The sequence below is a fragment of the Nelusetta ayraudi genome, unplaced genomic scaffold, assembly GCF_046127955.1.
Source record: "Nelusetta ayraudi isolate G7.1 ecotype Tasmania unplaced genomic scaffold, CSIRO-AGI_Nayr_v1 ptg000168l, whole genome shotgun sequence".
Taxonomy (NCBI): Eukaryota; Metazoa; Chordata; class Actinopteri; order Tetraodontiformes; family Monacanthidae; genus Nelusetta; species Nelusetta ayraudi.
In genome coordinates this window covers 77,071-94,297 of record NW_027466218.1, presented here as the reverse complement: position 1 = coordinate 94,297, position 17,227 = coordinate 77,071, and the positions used below count along the sequence as shown (strand labels likewise).

The following is a 17,227-nucleotide window of genomic DNA, read 5'->3' as shown; positions in this document are numbered from 1 at the left end:
ATTCATAGATTATTCCCCGTCGTGCGGGAGCCTTGTGATGTATGAAAAACATGCGGTTTGAAAGAACACTGACTCGCTTCTCCCCCACAGAACAATCAAGGTGGAGGTTTACGACTGGGACAGAGATGGCAGGTGAGTGCGTTTCCACGACACACTGCATTAACTGCAAATTCAGCATCAAATCAAAATAGAAAACCCAACAACAGTGAAAAGAAAAACTTATTTTTCCTTGTATGATACCGAGGGTCTCTCTCATAAATCCTCTGGCACGATTTTCTGCCACCACAGCCCATATTTCTAATTTCTCTGAACCTGATTTTTTTTTTTCAATATACATACTTACTGATGTTTTCGTTCATGCTCCCAGCCACGACTTCATTGGGGACTTCACAACCAGCTACAGAGAGCTCGCTCGAGGGCAGAGCCAGTTCAACGTGTACGAGGTGAGCGGTTCGCACTTCAACACGCACTTTGTCTCCCAGTGTCTCACGCCACATTTCTGCCACAGGTGACGTCTCTGTCTCAGACATCTCCATTGCGCTCATGCTTCGGCACATTTCTCTCTACATGGATATGTTTTTAATTTAAAGGTCCCATTTTCCAAACTTTTATTTATTGTAGGCAACGGCAAACTACATTGTGTTTATGGCTTCCTGCAAAACTGTAGAAGCTCCAAGCTAAAGCTAATGTTTTGTTGGACTTCCTTCAAGCTTGAAATGTCCTAATGGAGCAAAACTCAAAGTTCCATTTGTAAATCTTTGGAGATCTTTGTCTGTCATTACTTTTTACTTTTCAGTGGAGCAGCCTTGGAGGAATAATAATGTAAGAAACTGTATAGATATCCAGAAAACAGTATATTTAGCCATCTGTTTACAGCCTTCTGCAAAGAAAACAATCTAACTTTTTTTTTTAACTGTACACATTTGGAAGGGGATTAAACTGCCGGCGGAGAGTTAGAGTGTGGAGCTAGCACCTGGCTGGGTGTGTTGACTCTAGCAAGAGGCTATGTGTCATAAAATGGGAGCAAAATAAAGGGAAAAGCTTTGTTGAGTTCTCATTTCTTGGAAGTCAAGACATATTACTGTTCAAAAAACAATGTTCCTGTAAATTTTGCATTACACAGGACCTTTAATAAGCAACCGCATCTATTCAAGAGACACTATAGCGCAGTCTGACAAAGGTGTTTCTAAATGCATTTGAATAGGAGATTTCGCATCGCTTAAAAGTGTGCATGCATTTTAAAAAAGTCGGCCTCAGTAATCACCTGACTGCTGAGGGTGTGAGAAGTGAGCAGGGTAACAGGGGTGAAATCCAGGGATTAATTATGATCCTCCATTTCTCTCCTCTCTTCGAAAGGGGAAAGCGTGCTAATAACAGCGTGTCGTCTGAAAGTCTCATTCTTCTTTCTTCCCATCTCCCGAAACAAACACATCAGCTCATGGGGAAACGTTTTTCAGGCCTATCGCCAGACAAGAGCAGCGCGCAAAAAACCTCAGAGTGTGAACACCTTGGTCCCCGTGCGGTTTGGTGGCCTTTGGAAGCGGACAGAGCGCTGTCGTTTGGATGTCAGTTCCATTATCCACGCTCCTCTTCGTCCCTCTCCGCCTCCCAGCCAGACTGAGAGCCCCTTTAGTTTTTGCATCAGCAGATTGTTCGGTGTGTCAGACAAATTGCCATCCCTTCGTGTTAAATTAGGGGCTGTCACTTTCATGCCTAGCAGGCGCAGTGAACGAGGTAATGAGCCGAGACGTCTTTGGATTGACGTTTCACTCTCATTTTGGAGCTGATGAAGTGTTTCTAAAATAAATGTTTGTCGTGCAAACTTCTCAGGCGGCCTCAGCCGGTGGCTCAGGCTCTGCTTTGGCTCTCCGTCCACCTTGGTGACAGATGGCCCGAGTCTGTAATTCAATTACTGCATGCAGTGTTTCGAGCTGATCTGGCTCCGAGCTTTACGTCCTCTACCTCATTTAAATGAATCAATGTCATCAATCCTTAGTTTAAATGTATTTCCACCACCTGGTTTATGTCTTGCGTCTCCAGGGAAGTGTATTTACTCAATGTATGGCAAATACATGGCGAGAGATGTGAAGCTGCATTATTATTTACAATATTCCATTGAAGTGAAAACAGGAGCCACGTTCACTGAAGCCACATTAAATGGACCTGTTGCTTTTTCTTTTTTTTAATTACCATGCAGGTGATTAACACCAAGAAGAAAATGAAGAAAAAGAAATACGCAAATTCTGGAACGGTGAGTGTGGCCCTACTAACACACACAGCACGGTGCCTTTACACCAGACCTCCTTCGAATAATTATTCCTTTTTAATTACTGTGAACTTGTGGTTCCTGGACAAAGGATGCAACACTCGCATTGTTATATTCAATGTAGGATCAAAAATTCTCAAAAGAGATGCGAGTCGTTGAAAATGTTTCATTAAAAATTGAATGGATCCGTTCACAGCAGCTTGTGTTAATTTACATGTTGCTGCGGGCAAATATGCTACAGTAAGTATATGGGCAGTAATGAGTACAAGGTATCAAAAGGGCAGAAGGGTTGTGTGGATGAAAACAATATGACGTAATTAATCTGTGAAGTTTTTCTTCTTCTTCTTCTTTTTTGTTTGAGGAAAAATATTAATTGTCCCCCTTTTTTTATCCTCTGAATGTTGATTGCAGGTGACCCTGCTCTCCTTCTCAGTGGAGTCAGAATTCACATTTTTAGATTACATCAAAGGCGGGTGAGTGGAGACACAAAGGTGACGAGAACGAAAGACATCAGTGTGCTCTGGGAGTGTTTATTATTTGATTCAGAAGGTTTCTTTTTTTATTATTAATCATTAATATTTTTTATTTTGGTATATAACATTACATTTAATTATCCTCCATAGCAGAGCAACACAGAACTGTAGAAAAATATCCTTCACACTTGACTTAAACATGAGTGCACCAAATGAACTAAGCAGCACCATTGCAATTGAGAATATATGTGGAGCCCTGTTTGCTCTCAAGTTACCTTGAACTAATTTTAAATAGCTATAAATAAGTAAGGTATAATGTGTCAAATATTAATAAAACATGTTTCACATGTCCGTTATTTGGAGGAGAAACCCTAAGGAGCAAATATATATATATCTATATATCGCTTTACTGTCACATCCAATCAGGGTTCTAAAAGCGGCAGACTTCCTGTTGGTGACTCTCGCCTCTGATTGGTCTAATCACACTCCTAATGGCTGAAAGCACCACAGAGGGAGTTTTACAAGAAGGCTCTGCAAAAAAAGAAATCTGACCTGACAACGCAGCGATCCAGCTGCCGTTCTCGTTTACTTTGCACCTGAAGCGTCCCACTCTCAGCGCTCCAGTGTTTAAATCAACAGTGTGAGCAGTGCGCGCTGCTCCGGTGGCCTCAGTGTATCCAACCTCGTTAAAAATCCATCCTTATTGATCCCACATGGCAGTAATGTAAAGTCTCCAATCACCATTTGTGATCGGATCTGACTTTGCCCACTCTATATGCAAATAAGCATAGACACTTCTGCTTATAATGATCAAATGCATGTTTGCTTTAACCTGCAGCAGGAAGTTAATGCCCGAACCTATGCAGTTTGTTCAAGTAAGAGTAGTTAGGCAGTAAAAAATAAGTATACAACGTTTGATACACTGCAGTTTTTTTTTGTTTTTTGATTAGCATATGGAGTCAGTCAGCTGACAAAGCTTGGAAAAACAACTGGAGAGGAGAAAATAAAAGTAATGGAGGGCCGTTATATTATTGTACAACCCAACAACAGTTTATCAGTTTGTCTTGAGGCAATTTTCACGGTTGAATAAACGAAAATGGGATCTGGAGCTAAAATATTGAAATAAAAAAAGAAATCTAAATTGTGTGTTGGTGATGTCTGTGGAATCAGAAATAACTGTTCAAAGAAGATTTTAAACCTTTATTAGAAGTGCCTCACAGTGCCCAATATAAGAGCATCCAGTTGATAAAATAAAACAAAGCATAAATTGCTATTTCCTATTTCCATAAAGCCTTTGAAGTCACATTCATCAATGATCCCATCTTAAGTTTAATGTTGTGCCCCAGGCGTGTTTTCCTTGTACTCGAGTTTGCCCACTTGTGTTCGAATCGAGTTACATTGGACAAATGCGATAGAAACACGGTCAAAGAATGTGACTGTGGAGACAAACATTAATGCCAGGTGGGAAGTCGGAGCCGTCCGTTTGTGATGGATTTCGCAACCTGGCGGAAACCAGAGCCAAAATCTGAAGAGCTTGAACTGCGAACAGCCAGAGCGTCTGAGGTGAAGTGTGTGAGTTCCCCCCTCTGGCCGTGTTTCCATTCTCATTGGCCCGTCACAGTGGGAGGGAGAGTGGGACTGTCACGGCTCTCATAAGCTGACAAACACGGCAGCTCTGCCCGCGACACAATAACCTGCAGGTGGAACGGCTACTTTAGAAACATCAAACTCATCAGCCTGTCCCCCAACATCACTCCGGCCCCCGCTGAGCTCTAGCCGCTCTTCAGGAAACAATGAAAATTCAGGGAAAAAATTGTGTCACATCAATTTGTCTGGTCTTTTTTTTTTTTGCTGCAAAATAGAACTGTGTATGTTTTGCAGTCTTGCACCGCAGCAGCCATTTGCTGCTTTCTACGTGGCTATTGTTCTAAAATTCTCTCCCTTTTGGAATTTTTCATCGCAAGCTTACTTTTGTTTCCCTGTGATAAAACAGCATAATCATACAACACGATTGCAAATGTGTTTTTCACATTCAGGCTTTATCGTTAAATAGTGTGAATTCTTCAGCAGCAAGACTAATTGTTGGTGCTCAGACATCAGGAGTCAGGCATCAGCAGCTCACAATAGACTCGTCACCGCTTTTGTGGCAGGGATATGCAGAGCTGGTCATTTTCCACACTTGTGCGTACTTATAAGATGCATCTTTGCTGCTTTAGTATTGGCAAACAGTAGACAATTGCACAGACTCGTTCAGACTAAGACAGTCAGGGTTGGCTCCATCGCCCGTGCGTCCCGGAGTGAGGGATAAGCGGACAGCACTGAACCTTTGCTCTAATAGTAACACACTCAAGGAAAAACACATCATATACCTAGGAGCTGCCAGGAAACCAACATCCATCCATCCATCCATCCATCCATCCATCCATGCATCCGTCCATGCATCCATCCATCCATCCATCCTAGCTGTCTCAGGGCAAAGGCAGGCCACAGCAGTAACATGAGGAAACCCTCATAATTCAAAAAATGAAACACGACCAATAAATGAAATATATAATGTTTTTTTTTTTGTTTCATTTTTTGATTCAAACTGACTGGGCCTTGCACCTCTTTCATTTTTATTATTAACTTTTTGAGAGTGCGTGTTGCTATATCTATTTTTTGAAACCCTGATAACTGCCATGAATATTGCCCATCCTACTATGGCCACCTCCTCCCCCACCAACACCACCCCACTCCTCCACCCCACTTCCTGTCCCTGGCAATTCCGTGGACCGCCTCCCCCCGAGGCCACACTTCACTCCAGTCAATCTGCCGGTTCTACGCGGCGCTTCATCAGCGGGAAAATTGGATTATGATTTGCTCTTAAGTGCTCCATCAATCTAATTGCTTCCAGCTCTGTGTCGTGCGGACTCGTCGGTACCTTCCTGCCAATCCTCGTAAGAGATGAAGTTCTGATAAACAACTTTTTTTTTTTCCAGCTGAGCATCGTGGTCTCATTATTATTGTAATTATCCTCTGTTTGTTTTTCTTGCTTCTTAAAAAAAATATGTGTCTAATTATGGGCAGAGGAATTCAGTGAGTGTTGGCATGCTGCTGCCGTAGCTACTGCTGTTGTTGTGCTTGCGGCTCGGCTACTGATTTTCATGCCATGTCCTCCTCTCCTCCCCCTTTCTAGGACACAAATCAATTTCACTGTGGCCATCGATTTCACAGCATCTAATGGTGAGTGATACTCTTGAGGAAGTGTGTGTGTGTGTGTGTGTGTGTGTGTGTGTGTGTGTGTTTTCGTTAGGGGGCAGAGGACATATAGGTGTGCCGTCTGCGTGTGACGTGTCCAATTTCGGGATCAATCGTGCAATCGGCACACAAGTGTGAGAACACGGCCAAGCTGGGGGCGCGCTGACACCTCCACGACACCAGGAGGCGGCGACGCCTCTTATTGGACGGCTCGTTCGCCTAAATGCTGAGTCGATAGGAGATTACAGCGGCAAAGGGGGAGTGGACGGCATCAGAGCCGTCGCTCAACATTAAGTGGCCTCGGCGGATTGAAGGAGGGGACGCAAATTTAATAACACAACTTGTGTCATTAATTATGGCTTAACACAATGTTCCGCAAGATTTGTTCAGCGGGGAGAAGCACAGGGTCAAGGAACAAGACACACACGCATACACTCACACACACACACCAACATGGCGGTTTACCTTCTTCAGCACTTTATATCCGTCCACGACTGTACACGATTGATATTTGGCTTCCAAGACAAAGTAGCACAATTAGCCCTCTGTTTTCGGCCTCCTGCAAAGACACTCAGTGTAATCTTCCTGTCCAAGCTGGCATTTTGTTGGACCTTCAACAAGTAACAAGAGCAAGAGATCCTCTGGGGTAGCAGCTGTGAACTAGACTTTATTTATAAAGAAATATAATTAGAATGAATTGGCTCAATATTGGCATATTATATGTGATTAAGTCCAAACAACTTTCCAATCTCTAAAAACACTTCATTCAGTCTGTCACCACATTGTCTGCCTGCAGTAATGTTCACTAATGCCTACAGTTCTTCTGAAGCAGCTGGAGATGACGGTAGTTCATTCAAACTACATTTAAGTCTTGCTCTCCAGGTGGAAATACCCTTGAGATGACTTGAGGTTTTAAACTCTACCCATCTAAAGCGAAGAATATGTGAGGAGCATTTGCTCATTGCCAATTAAAAGCACATAATGTCACATTCACTGGAATGACTTGCAATAAAGGTGATGAAGGTGATAAAGTATGTTGCGTTGGGACCCAAGGCCCAGGAGATCAGGATCTGGTGGATCACTGATCCGTCTGAACAGGCAGAGCAACAACCCAGCCTTTCCTCAGACTGCAGAGACTGGGGAGCCATGTGAAACAATCGCACACTTGAGATTTCTGAAAGTTCACAGTTTGTCACAGCAGGACTTCAGCCCACAGCTTACAGGTGTGACTGATAAAATCTCCACCTACAGCATGGCAACGCATGGCAGTGACAAACTAAATACCCTGAAACACATCAGAAATAACTCAGCCGTGTTGTTCGCTGGCTTCTTTTCTTCACTCACTCATTATAACCTTCCTGTTGCTGCGTTCAAAGTCGCAACATGATGTCAGTAACTGTTGCTTTTAGATGCCCGCGGTGAATAAATTCCAGCCTTCATCGCTCCGTCGCTGGCCGTCTCTACAGGTAACCCGTCGCAATCGACCTCGTTACACTACATGAACCCGTACCAGCTGAACGCCTACGCCATGGCACTGAAGGCGGTGGGCGAGATCATTCAGGACTACGACAGTGACAAGATGTTTCCCGCTCTGGGCTTTGGAGCCAAATTGCCTCCTGATGGACGGGTGTCGCACGAGTTCCCACTGGTAAGATCCACTCACTCACTCACTCACTCACTCACTCACTCACTCACTCACATCATCATTATTCTACAACAGTCCACCTATTTGGTATTGTTTTTTCAAGAATGGGAACATGGAAAATCCATACTGCAACGGCATTGAGGGCATCTTGGAGGCGTATCATCAGAGCCTGAGGACGGTGCAGCTTTACGGGCCGACCAACTTTGCTCCCGTGGTGAACCACGTCGCACGGTGAGAAGCCAAAACCTAAAACCGTGCAGCCTAACTTGGAATAAGGATAGTTAAAAAAAAACAACAACAAAACAAGCCAAAAAAAACCTCAAATGGAAAGCAAAGGGCAACAGGTTCAACATATTGTGGAACTGCAGCATTTGGAATTTCAGCATTCCCTTTTTAATTTACAGACGCAAATGCTGACGTGATTCTGTTGCATTTGCTGTTTGAAAAATGTATTTTTTTTTGCCCCTTCATGCCTTCGCAACAAACTTTATTTTACTCAGGCCCAAAAAGTAAAGTGTTGTTGGTGGAAGTAGATCCATTTGAGATTCGACCTTCCTCCGCACTTTCTTTTTTAGTCTCTCATTTATGCATATTCCCCTTTATTAAGCAGGAGAGAAGATGAGATGCATTGCCCAGAGAGCTCTTGCCGCAGGTGTTTTTTTCTCTCTCTCTCTCTTGTGATGATGACTGTGTAGGTGCATCGCTGTGCACAGTGTTAACTGTCTGTTGTCTGTGCCAGCGATAAGCTTGACAGGTGACGCACTCAAACATTTAAACCGGGTTACATTTTTTTTTTGACTGACAAAATAATTCTCTCAATCTGTTAATCGCTACCGGCTCCGATGAATCTTGTTTTCGATTTACAACATTTGCACTTTGATAAGCTTCTGCTCCTTTATTAGAGTCCAGTAATCAGACTGACATGCACCCGCGTCCGTGGCCGCTGGTCCCGCCCGCTTTTGATTTCCTGCGCCGTTTTTTTATGATCCGCACATTATCTGTGCCGCCAGGCGCGACAATCAGGGCTGTGCAGACCTGCATATGAATTCCGGGAGGCTGACAGCGATCAAAACAAAAACAAAACAAACTGGGACTTTGTCAACGTGCGATAGGATCAGTGTGGCCTGACATCCAACTTCGCCCCGCCTCCCCGCCACCGTCGCTTATTTGTCGAGCCACATTGGAACAATTCTCCGTGATTGTGCCACTGCCGAGCTGTAATTAAAAATGCCATTTTAATCTGCCGCAGAGAACCTTGAGACAGGCGTGCGTTTAGCATTTGAAAAGCCGAGCCCAGGTAGGAAGAGATTTCCACAAAGGTACCAATCTGCGAATCCGACTAGGTGGTGCCTGCGGGTTTTCGCATCATACTCTTTGCACTCACTCATTAATCAGGGTGTCTTTATGAGACACTTTAATGAGAGTTGTCTGAAGGATGACAGTGACAAAGAGTTGTTGGGGTTTTTTTTCTTTCTCGTTTGTGGAAGCGCAAAATGAAGCACAGCCTGCCAGAGAACACAACTGTGAATAAATCAGCAGCAAATCAGATCTGTCTGTGTGCAGCCATGATACACTGTTTGCTGATTGCTGCCTCCATCCCTGTGTGTCTGTGTGTGTGTGTGCAGGTATGCGGCTGCAGTGCAGGACGGCTCGCAGTACTTTGTGCTCCTCATCATCACGGACGGCGTCATTTCTGACATGGCCCAGACCAAAGAGGCCATTGTAAACGTAAGAACAGCAGCAACAACAGCAGATGGAGTCAGCAGCTTTTTTAGATTTGCACTACATCTCAGCACACTGCGGTTTTATGTTGACTCGTGCCGGGAGATACTTTTGAACAGGTGCTCCAACAAACTTCCTTTCAATCCGACAAATTTCCCATCATTTGATCCTCATTTTGTCCAGTGAAGGTGCTGAGATTCATATAGAAAGACAATCTTGCAGCTCCGGGATGATTTATTCCCCTGTAAAATGATGGCGCCTGCCAAAACACATAGTAAAAATGACTTTTTAAAGGTCCCACATGACACAAGGCTCCTTTTAGCGAATCTAACAACAATTTGTCTGCAACCTGTCAGTGAACTCCAAAATAATAAAAGTCCATCCTCGACTTCTTTTGCTCACTGTTATGAAAATGTGGTCTGGAAATCCGTCCTTTTGTGATATCACATTGTCCCTTTCCAAACATGTGTGAGGTCCAACGAAGCATCAGTTTTAACAAGACAAAAACATTGTGTTCCTACTTGTTCACAGTTTTGGATCAGCTGCGATGCCACACTGCCCAACCGGGGTCCAAAATCAAAATAAAGATCTGGAGATAATATGGGACCTCTGAACATTTCTGTTTCTGTTTTACTAACAGACCGAAAATGTCAGTGGCTCTGACAGTCTTTGTACAAAAGTATGTGGCTGTAGAATTCCAGAACTTCCCTTGCCTTCACCTTACAGATTTTTTTCAGACGTTATAATTGAAACTTTGGAAACCTTGGAATCGGAAACACGTTTGTTTCCGACCTTCTGCCTTAACCTTGGCCTAACCTCAGTCTATACCCTAAACCTAAGCCTTCGGTTCAAGACTAGTTACGGTCCTAACAATGCCATATTCACAAGAACACACAGAGAACATTGTGTTATGATCCAATAAGCTTCCCCATTATTTGCCCTGTCTCACTGTTTTAGGCTAGTAGACCAGCTTCTTTCTTCCTCCTCCTCCTGCTCCTCTTCCACCTCCTGCTCCTCTTCCTGCGTCGGCTACAGAACACCCAGCAGACTGGATTTAAAGGGAATTTGCGACTGTTAGTCAAAACATTAGAACAGCCACACCTTCCTTTTAAGATCTTGCCTGCTGCTTTATCTCGCTGGGTTCCCGCCGACCACAGCTGACGCCTGCTGTTCCTCCGCTGCCCCCCGCAAACCGGTTCCTGGTTGAGGGAGGACGCCGCGACCCGAGTTTGTGCCTTCTTTAATTTATGCTGCGAGGTATCTTCAAGACGGGAGGAGCGCGGTGAGGCCGAGTGCCAGGTGGCTTTTGTGTGTTTTCGTGATACAGTTTCTGGTGACAGAACCAAAGGGCTTCACATGTATAGTGAGTGTCTCAGAACCCACCTGTCAATCATGCAGGATCCCCACCCCGACTGCGACCAGCAGTCCCCGGGCTGCCTCGTTCACACTCTCTCTGAAAATCCCTGAGACTCCCTCGCACACAGATACAAAGACTTGTGCTGCCGCTCCGCTCCGCATCGCTCACCTCCCCTCAAAGATCTGAAACTCTCCGACTTCATCTGCTGCCTCCATACGTCTGTCACACACGGACCACCATCTGCCCGCTTTTGATTCTCTTCCCTTTCTCATCTTCCGCTTGTAATCTGTCACTTCATCGTTGCCCATCCTGGCATTGGAGCCCACAGGAGAGACTGTAAGAACCTCGTCGCGCGATGCTGTGATCTGAAGCCTGGGTATCAGCAAAAACAGCCATCCATCTTTTGTTGGATGGCTGCTGAGTGTCTTTTCCCCGCGAGTCGATTGAGAGAAACAACCAAACTGTGCTTTTATGTGCTCAAATGATTTGGAATCAAGATATGAACCAGGAAAAAGGAAGATCTTCCACGTCCTCTTTGTCAACAACATCAGCGCAGTTTGAAGGTGAGGACCAAAGATTGTGCTTTGATCCAGTTTCCCTGGAAGTCTGTCAGTTGCATCAGAAACATTCCAAGTCAAACCTTTAGTTTGGGTCAGATGTTTCAGTAAGATTTTAGGTCTGCTTTCTACTTTCCACCTGCTATGAAATCAGAAACACCCAAGAATTCATCATTTTCAGGAAGTCACAGGAACCTCAACAGTAATGAGCTTGAAATTGAATGTGCCTTTCATCTTTTCTTGCTGTTAACTCAATTGTGATGTCATTCCAACCTCAAAACTGTGGATTCATAGGTAAATAGATCAGTCTTTTTTTTTTTTTTAATAATTCAGATTGGTCGTAACAACATAAATAATGTATTTTGTGACCGTCACTCATGGTTGTAAGCTTCCAAAAACCTCTCATTTGTCATCGTCACTGAGTTTGATGTTTGAATTTGAGATGTAAATTGGATGAACTTTGTCTTCTGGTGTTCCTCACATTTGGTATGTGATCAGTGTGGAAACAGTGGTGAGAAGCAGCAGTGCGTTGCCACTACACAGAGAGATTTAATCAAACAAAGACAATCATCTGTCAAGTGGAGGAATGTTTCCTTTCAGAGCCACGAGAGCGCCTTTAACATAAGAAACTAAAAGATACTTTGATTAAAGTTTAAACAGGTCGGTGCGAGTCGGAGGCAGAGCGCGTGCTAATTGGCAGCCTGTCTCGCCATCTGTAATGCTCAAAATCTCGACCGCCTGTCAGGGGGTGACAAAGGGATGGTAAAAGTAGGGCACGGTGGATTGCCAGGTTATTTTCAGCAGCATTTGATCTTTTAATGTATGCTCCCGCACGCATGAATACCTGCGAGTGTATGTGTGTGTGGGTGGGAAGTGGGAGCGATGCTACTGCAAGCTCAACTTGCGCTGCCTCTGCTTCGATCCGCCTTCAGCTAATTTTCCTCCATACATTGTCTTTTTTTTTTTAGCCAGAGAGGAAATGAGAGATGCCTGGCTGGCTGGCTGGCTGGCTGGCTGGCTGGCTGGCTGGCTGACTGACAGATTGACTGCGGACGAGGCAGCCAGGCAACATTTCATAAAGCAGCTGTGTGGATTCATTTGCACACACTATGCAAGACGTTGTTTGCCAACCAAACCTGAACGTCGGAGCATATTGAGTTTTCACTTGATAAGCTCGGTGTTGACAAGCTATTGTTGTATTTTCTGAATTAAGAGAAACTTGCTGAAAGCCGATCCAATTTAAAGTGGCAGAGAGATTAGCTGTTAAAATCACTGGATGTTCAGAAACCAAGGGAATAATGGCAACCGTCGTCATTTGGACCTCGGCTGTTTGCAGGTGGGCTGTTACTCAGTGCTGATGCTCTCCTCTGACAATTTGAGCCGTGATTGTTCACAGCAGCTCACCTGAGATTGAACTGGGGAAGCTTCCTGATGTACCGGGCTAATTACAAAGCTCTTCCGCAGTGCAGAAACCTCCTCAATTATTAATAGCTGCTCAACGATTGGCCACAATGCTGCTGTTAGCTTCACTGCAGGAATTCCAAAAAGGAAATTCCTTCCAATTCTGTAATTTATGTTTAAAAACACTGTTCACAGCATTGTCTTTGTTAAAGCAGCCTTTGTCTTGTTTTCATTGTGATGGATAATATTTTTATCTTCGTCAAAACAACCATTTGTAGAGCTGTCTGGTCTCTTATATGCAAACAAAACATGAAAAAAAAAGTTAGTAAAATAAAACTAAGATTTAATTTTATGAGGCAGCGAAATATATTATTTCCAACCTCTTGTAGTGTCATACAATTTTCTTGATTTCATGTTAAACTTATTAAACACCATGTAGTATTCCTAGCTTGAAATTATCATTACAAAATCATTTTTCCAATGCTTTGACTTGTAAAGTGAAGAGCAGCACCCCATCAACTAAAAAAGCACCCCTGAGTGACCAGGCGTGGAACTATTTTTGGTTGCCTGCCTGGCAGCCTCTCACAACAATATGCCCCGCTTTATGGCAACACTTTATTGTATGTGCCAACATCAGCACGTCTCACCTGCTTGGCTATAAGAGGCTAGCTAGCTCATTAGCCTCCATATGTTCTCACTGGCAGAGGAAAAGACCAAAGAAGATTTTGTGAGAGGAGGAAAGGACAAGATGGTGGCCAAGCTTCTCCAGAGCCAGTGCCTGGCAGGCAACCAAAGTTATACTATACCCGGCCACTTGGGGGCACTGTGTCGATGGCAGAAGTCCATTTTACATGACTATGTTAATTTTATAACATTCACACCAAGTGTTGTATCAGAGATGGCAAAACAATGTATTTGTCCCTGGGTGCATCGTGGAAGAGGCTGGGGCGGGGCTACTGAAGATGGTGGCTGTGTTCAAAAACGTTGGCCCCTCCTCCTTCTCCATCCCCTCCCACCTTGCAAAAGCCACCATGTGAGCTGTGACACGTGAGGCCTTATCATGACATCTGTCATCTGGTTCATCATCACCTGTTTCCCTCCACGCGACAAAGTCTCTCAAATCAGACGTGGCCATCTTCCTCCACTAGTGTCACCAGTGTGACGTCAAAAGAGTTACTTTTTGCGCAGTTCCGTGATAAATCCAAGTCCCGGGGATTAATTTGATTGCTGCTCCTTTTTTCCCTCTCCCTCTCTCTCTCTCTCTCTCTTCAACTTTAGCCCTGATGCTACTGTCGCTGTTTGCTCTGTATCTCTGGGGATGCTGTTAGTGTCAGTGGGTGTAATCTCCCCTCCCTGGCCTGATAACCGGCATGTTGTGGTCACATACAAATTGCCGTGACAAGATAAGAGCCGCGGAGCGCTCATACAAGGGGACACTGGATTGAGGGATATAAAACTCTGAGGAAATAGCCGGGACAATTAAAAAAAAACTTTTCTACTGAGGCGTCTCGCTGTTGTGCCTTCTCCTCCTGGATTCCTGGCTCTAATAAACCCCCTCCGTCTCTCCCTCGTCCTATTAAAGGTCACACGGCTTGTTAAAATCTGAGAGTACATTAGTGTGCATGTAACCTGTGGGGCAAGCACGTCGCTGCAATGTTGTTTAATTATGCAGCAATGTGAACTACAGGTCAGTGGCGGCATGGACAAGCGTCTCTCCTCTCTCTCTCTCTCTGAGAGGATGAGCAGTGTGTGCATTCATTAGCCCAAAACACTATTAAACGCCAGCGGGGGAGGGGAATAGAGTGGAGTAACACTTTTGCAGGCCATTAATCTGATGGCAGGAATTTCAGGTGCAAATTGTTTCGGTTCGCATCAAAAGTTTGGATACACCTTCACGTTGACTTTTTTTTATTTTTTGTTTTGTTTTGTTTTGTTTTTTTCAAGAAGAATCACTAAAGGTCTGAAAAGAAATTCCTGTCCAAACTTTTGACTGATGCCGGTTACCAGCCAAGTATCCCTGCAGAGGACCAGCAGGATGCAGAACCCACCTCAGCCACTCGCAGTGTCATAAACGTGCTGAGGCTGGCTGAGGTGAATTCTAACCAGAATGTGGCTCCTCCCTCTGTGGTGGCTCTCTGTTGATCATTCACATGAAATACATCCCATTCACAAGTTCAATGAGAAAAATGATGAATGGGAATGAAACCTCAAGCATGTCTTCGGCCACCGCATCGTCAATAGAGGCAACTCTTTTACATGTTCGAAATAAATAAACAAATCAAATCAAATCAACTTTGCTCTGGCATTTTCTAAAAATCATGAGACTGTTCTCCAGTTTCACAGAAGGAAAGAATCAAATCCAATGGACTGATTAGATGACACCAATATGAAAACGTGATATTTTCATCTTCTTTCTGGAAGTCTGTGGAATTCTTTCCATCTGTAAAACTCATGAACTGTTATGTGGATTGTCCCAGAGCCTCTCTTGACGTAATGGTGAGTCGCAAATGGGTGACGATTCAATTTTGGGCGAGTTTTCCCTGCAAAGAGTAACAATGTGCCGACGCTTGGTGGATTTTCTGATGTCTGCATTGGCCACCGCGTTCTTGAGCTCAGCAATAGTTGTTCCATGGAATCATTTTGTAATCAACTGATTTTTTTCCTCTCTCTGTCTCTTCAGGGTGCAAAGCTCCCCATGTCCATCATCATCGTCGGCGTAGGTCAGGCTGAGTTTGACGGTACAGTGATGACTTGATTCTTCAAACCTCTGTGTAACTTTTAGTATTTTTTGTCTTTTCACATACAGCACATATAGAATAGTTAGGGATCAAGGAAAAAAGGTCTGATAAAACTTTAGCAGCATGAGATCTTATTTTCTTTTACGTACAGTATTAGGAGGTGAGCTGGGAACTGGCAGACTATTATTATTAGCAGCCAGCGGTAACCTCTGCGGCGCGAACCCACGGAGGTGCCTGAGAGATAATTACTGTGCCAAATCGCTTGAGCCGATAGCGAGGCGCCGTGTAGGCGGATGGGAGTGTAATTGTAGAAGAAATTGCTGAGGTTAAATGTTGGTCTCTGCTGTTTAGTGCGGATGATTACAAACTGCAGCAAGGCTACAATGAAGGAATCATTAGTTGATTAGACGTGCGGTGGAGAACGTTGCAGCCGGGTGGAGCAGCGGCCTCTCTTGCTCTGGGCCAATCCAACACCCCAAAAGTTGATGCAAAGTGTGATGAAAAATACATATATATATATATATATATACATGAAAAGTCTTTCAACCTAGTGTCTGTGCATGTGTTTCTCCATCAGCTATGGTGGAGCTGGATGGTGATGACATCAGGATCTCATCGCGGGGAAAGCTGGCAGAGAGAGACATCGTCCAGGTGAACAGACAAAACCTCTGAATCTCACTTTGAGATTCTGTTTCAGCAGCATTTCCATGTATTTATGTGTGTCTTATTTTATCACACTTACATTCACAACCGCACCTGGCAACGCGCTAAGAAAATCCTTCTTCTGAACATCTGTTGGGACGATAAAACCAAAATACTATAAAACTGTGTCCAATGGTTTAATATTGGCAGACGGGCTGCATTTGACGACTGCTCTGGGTTTTTTTCTTCTTAAGGTACATAACTGTTGGAACCGACACGGAGTTCAGGCTCATAGGCATGAGTCAGAGCTATGCCTCATGCAACTTAGCCTGGTACTTGTTGATTTTCAATCAAATTGCCTGCAAACTAAAGTGAATATGTGAGAAGTCTGGAGGTTTTAGAGGTTCAACACCTCTGCTAGATAATTTCCCAGGAGACTACGAATACTACAAATGAAAAAAAAATTCAATGCGTGTTTGTTTTTTTTGTTGTTTTTTTTATAAGCTCCGCTAGAAAAGCAGTCCTCTTCCCTCGGGCTGATTTAATTCCTCACATTTCTTAGAGAACCCAGGATTAGTGACGGATCAGCATCCTTCAGCTCGCAGTATCTGGCAAATGTTGACTAACATGGCGGCTTAAACATGAGCCCTCTGGATTTCTCCTTTCACTTTACCGCCCTCCTCCAAAATCCTACTTGTGTACATTGTCGAAACGCATTTAGCGCTTTCAGGAATCGTTACAATGGTTATTCATAAATCTCGAGGGAGGAAACCATCTGTTCCGTGGCCCTGCGCAACTCCTTATTGAAATTTTCAAGCTCAAACATTCCACATTTGGCAAAACTGTCTCATTTGGTTGCAGTGGAGCATTAAAGGTCCCATATTCCATTTTTTTATTCCAAGGTCCAGTGGAGCAACCTTGCAGAATTGCATATCCCAAAAACCTCAACAGAGCTCCAGAACACAGCTCTTGTACAACCTTTTTTTTTTTTTTAATGCTTAGTTTGGGCAAGAAGCTTAGCTGTGTTTTGCTGATGCAGAGGAAGTGAGGCAACAAAACCAGCTGTTTTTTGGTTTGGTTTTTTTTATTCCACCTGGTTTTAAAATCTAGCTGCCTTCACTCCACTGCTAGGAACTGGGACATTGCCCTCTCATTTGCTTGAAATGGCGCCCCCTTGAGTGTGGTCTCA

The 17,227-nt window shown here is 44.0% G+C and overlaps 1 protein-coding gene across 1 annotated transcript in view; it reads left to right on the top strand.

Moving 5' to 3' along the window:
• cpne5b (copine Vb) overlaps positions 1 to 17,227 on the top strand; it is an 85,589-nt gene that overhangs the window by 63,591 nt on the left and 4,771 nt on the right. Inside the window, exons 10-19 of the mRNA XM_076014291.1 lie at positions 91 to 132; positions 368 to 443; positions 2,198 to 2,251; positions 2,678 to 2,739; positions 5,915 to 5,961; positions 7,443 to 7,624; positions 7,725 to 7,852; positions 9,247 to 9,349; positions 15,339 to 15,396; positions 15,974 to 16,047. Coding sequence (XP_075870406.1) covers positions 91 to 132; positions 368 to 443; positions 2,198 to 2,251; positions 2,678 to 2,739; positions 5,915 to 5,961; positions 7,443 to 7,624; positions 7,725 to 7,852; positions 9,247 to 9,349; positions 15,339 to 15,396; positions 15,974 to 16,047 — 826 coding nt within the window. The remainder of the gene's footprint in view (positions 1 to 90; positions 133 to 367; positions 444 to 2,197; positions 2,252 to 2,677; positions 2,740 to 5,914; positions 5,962 to 7,442; positions 7,625 to 7,724; positions 7,853 to 9,246; positions 9,350 to 15,338; positions 15,397 to 15,973; positions 16,048 to 17,227) is intronic.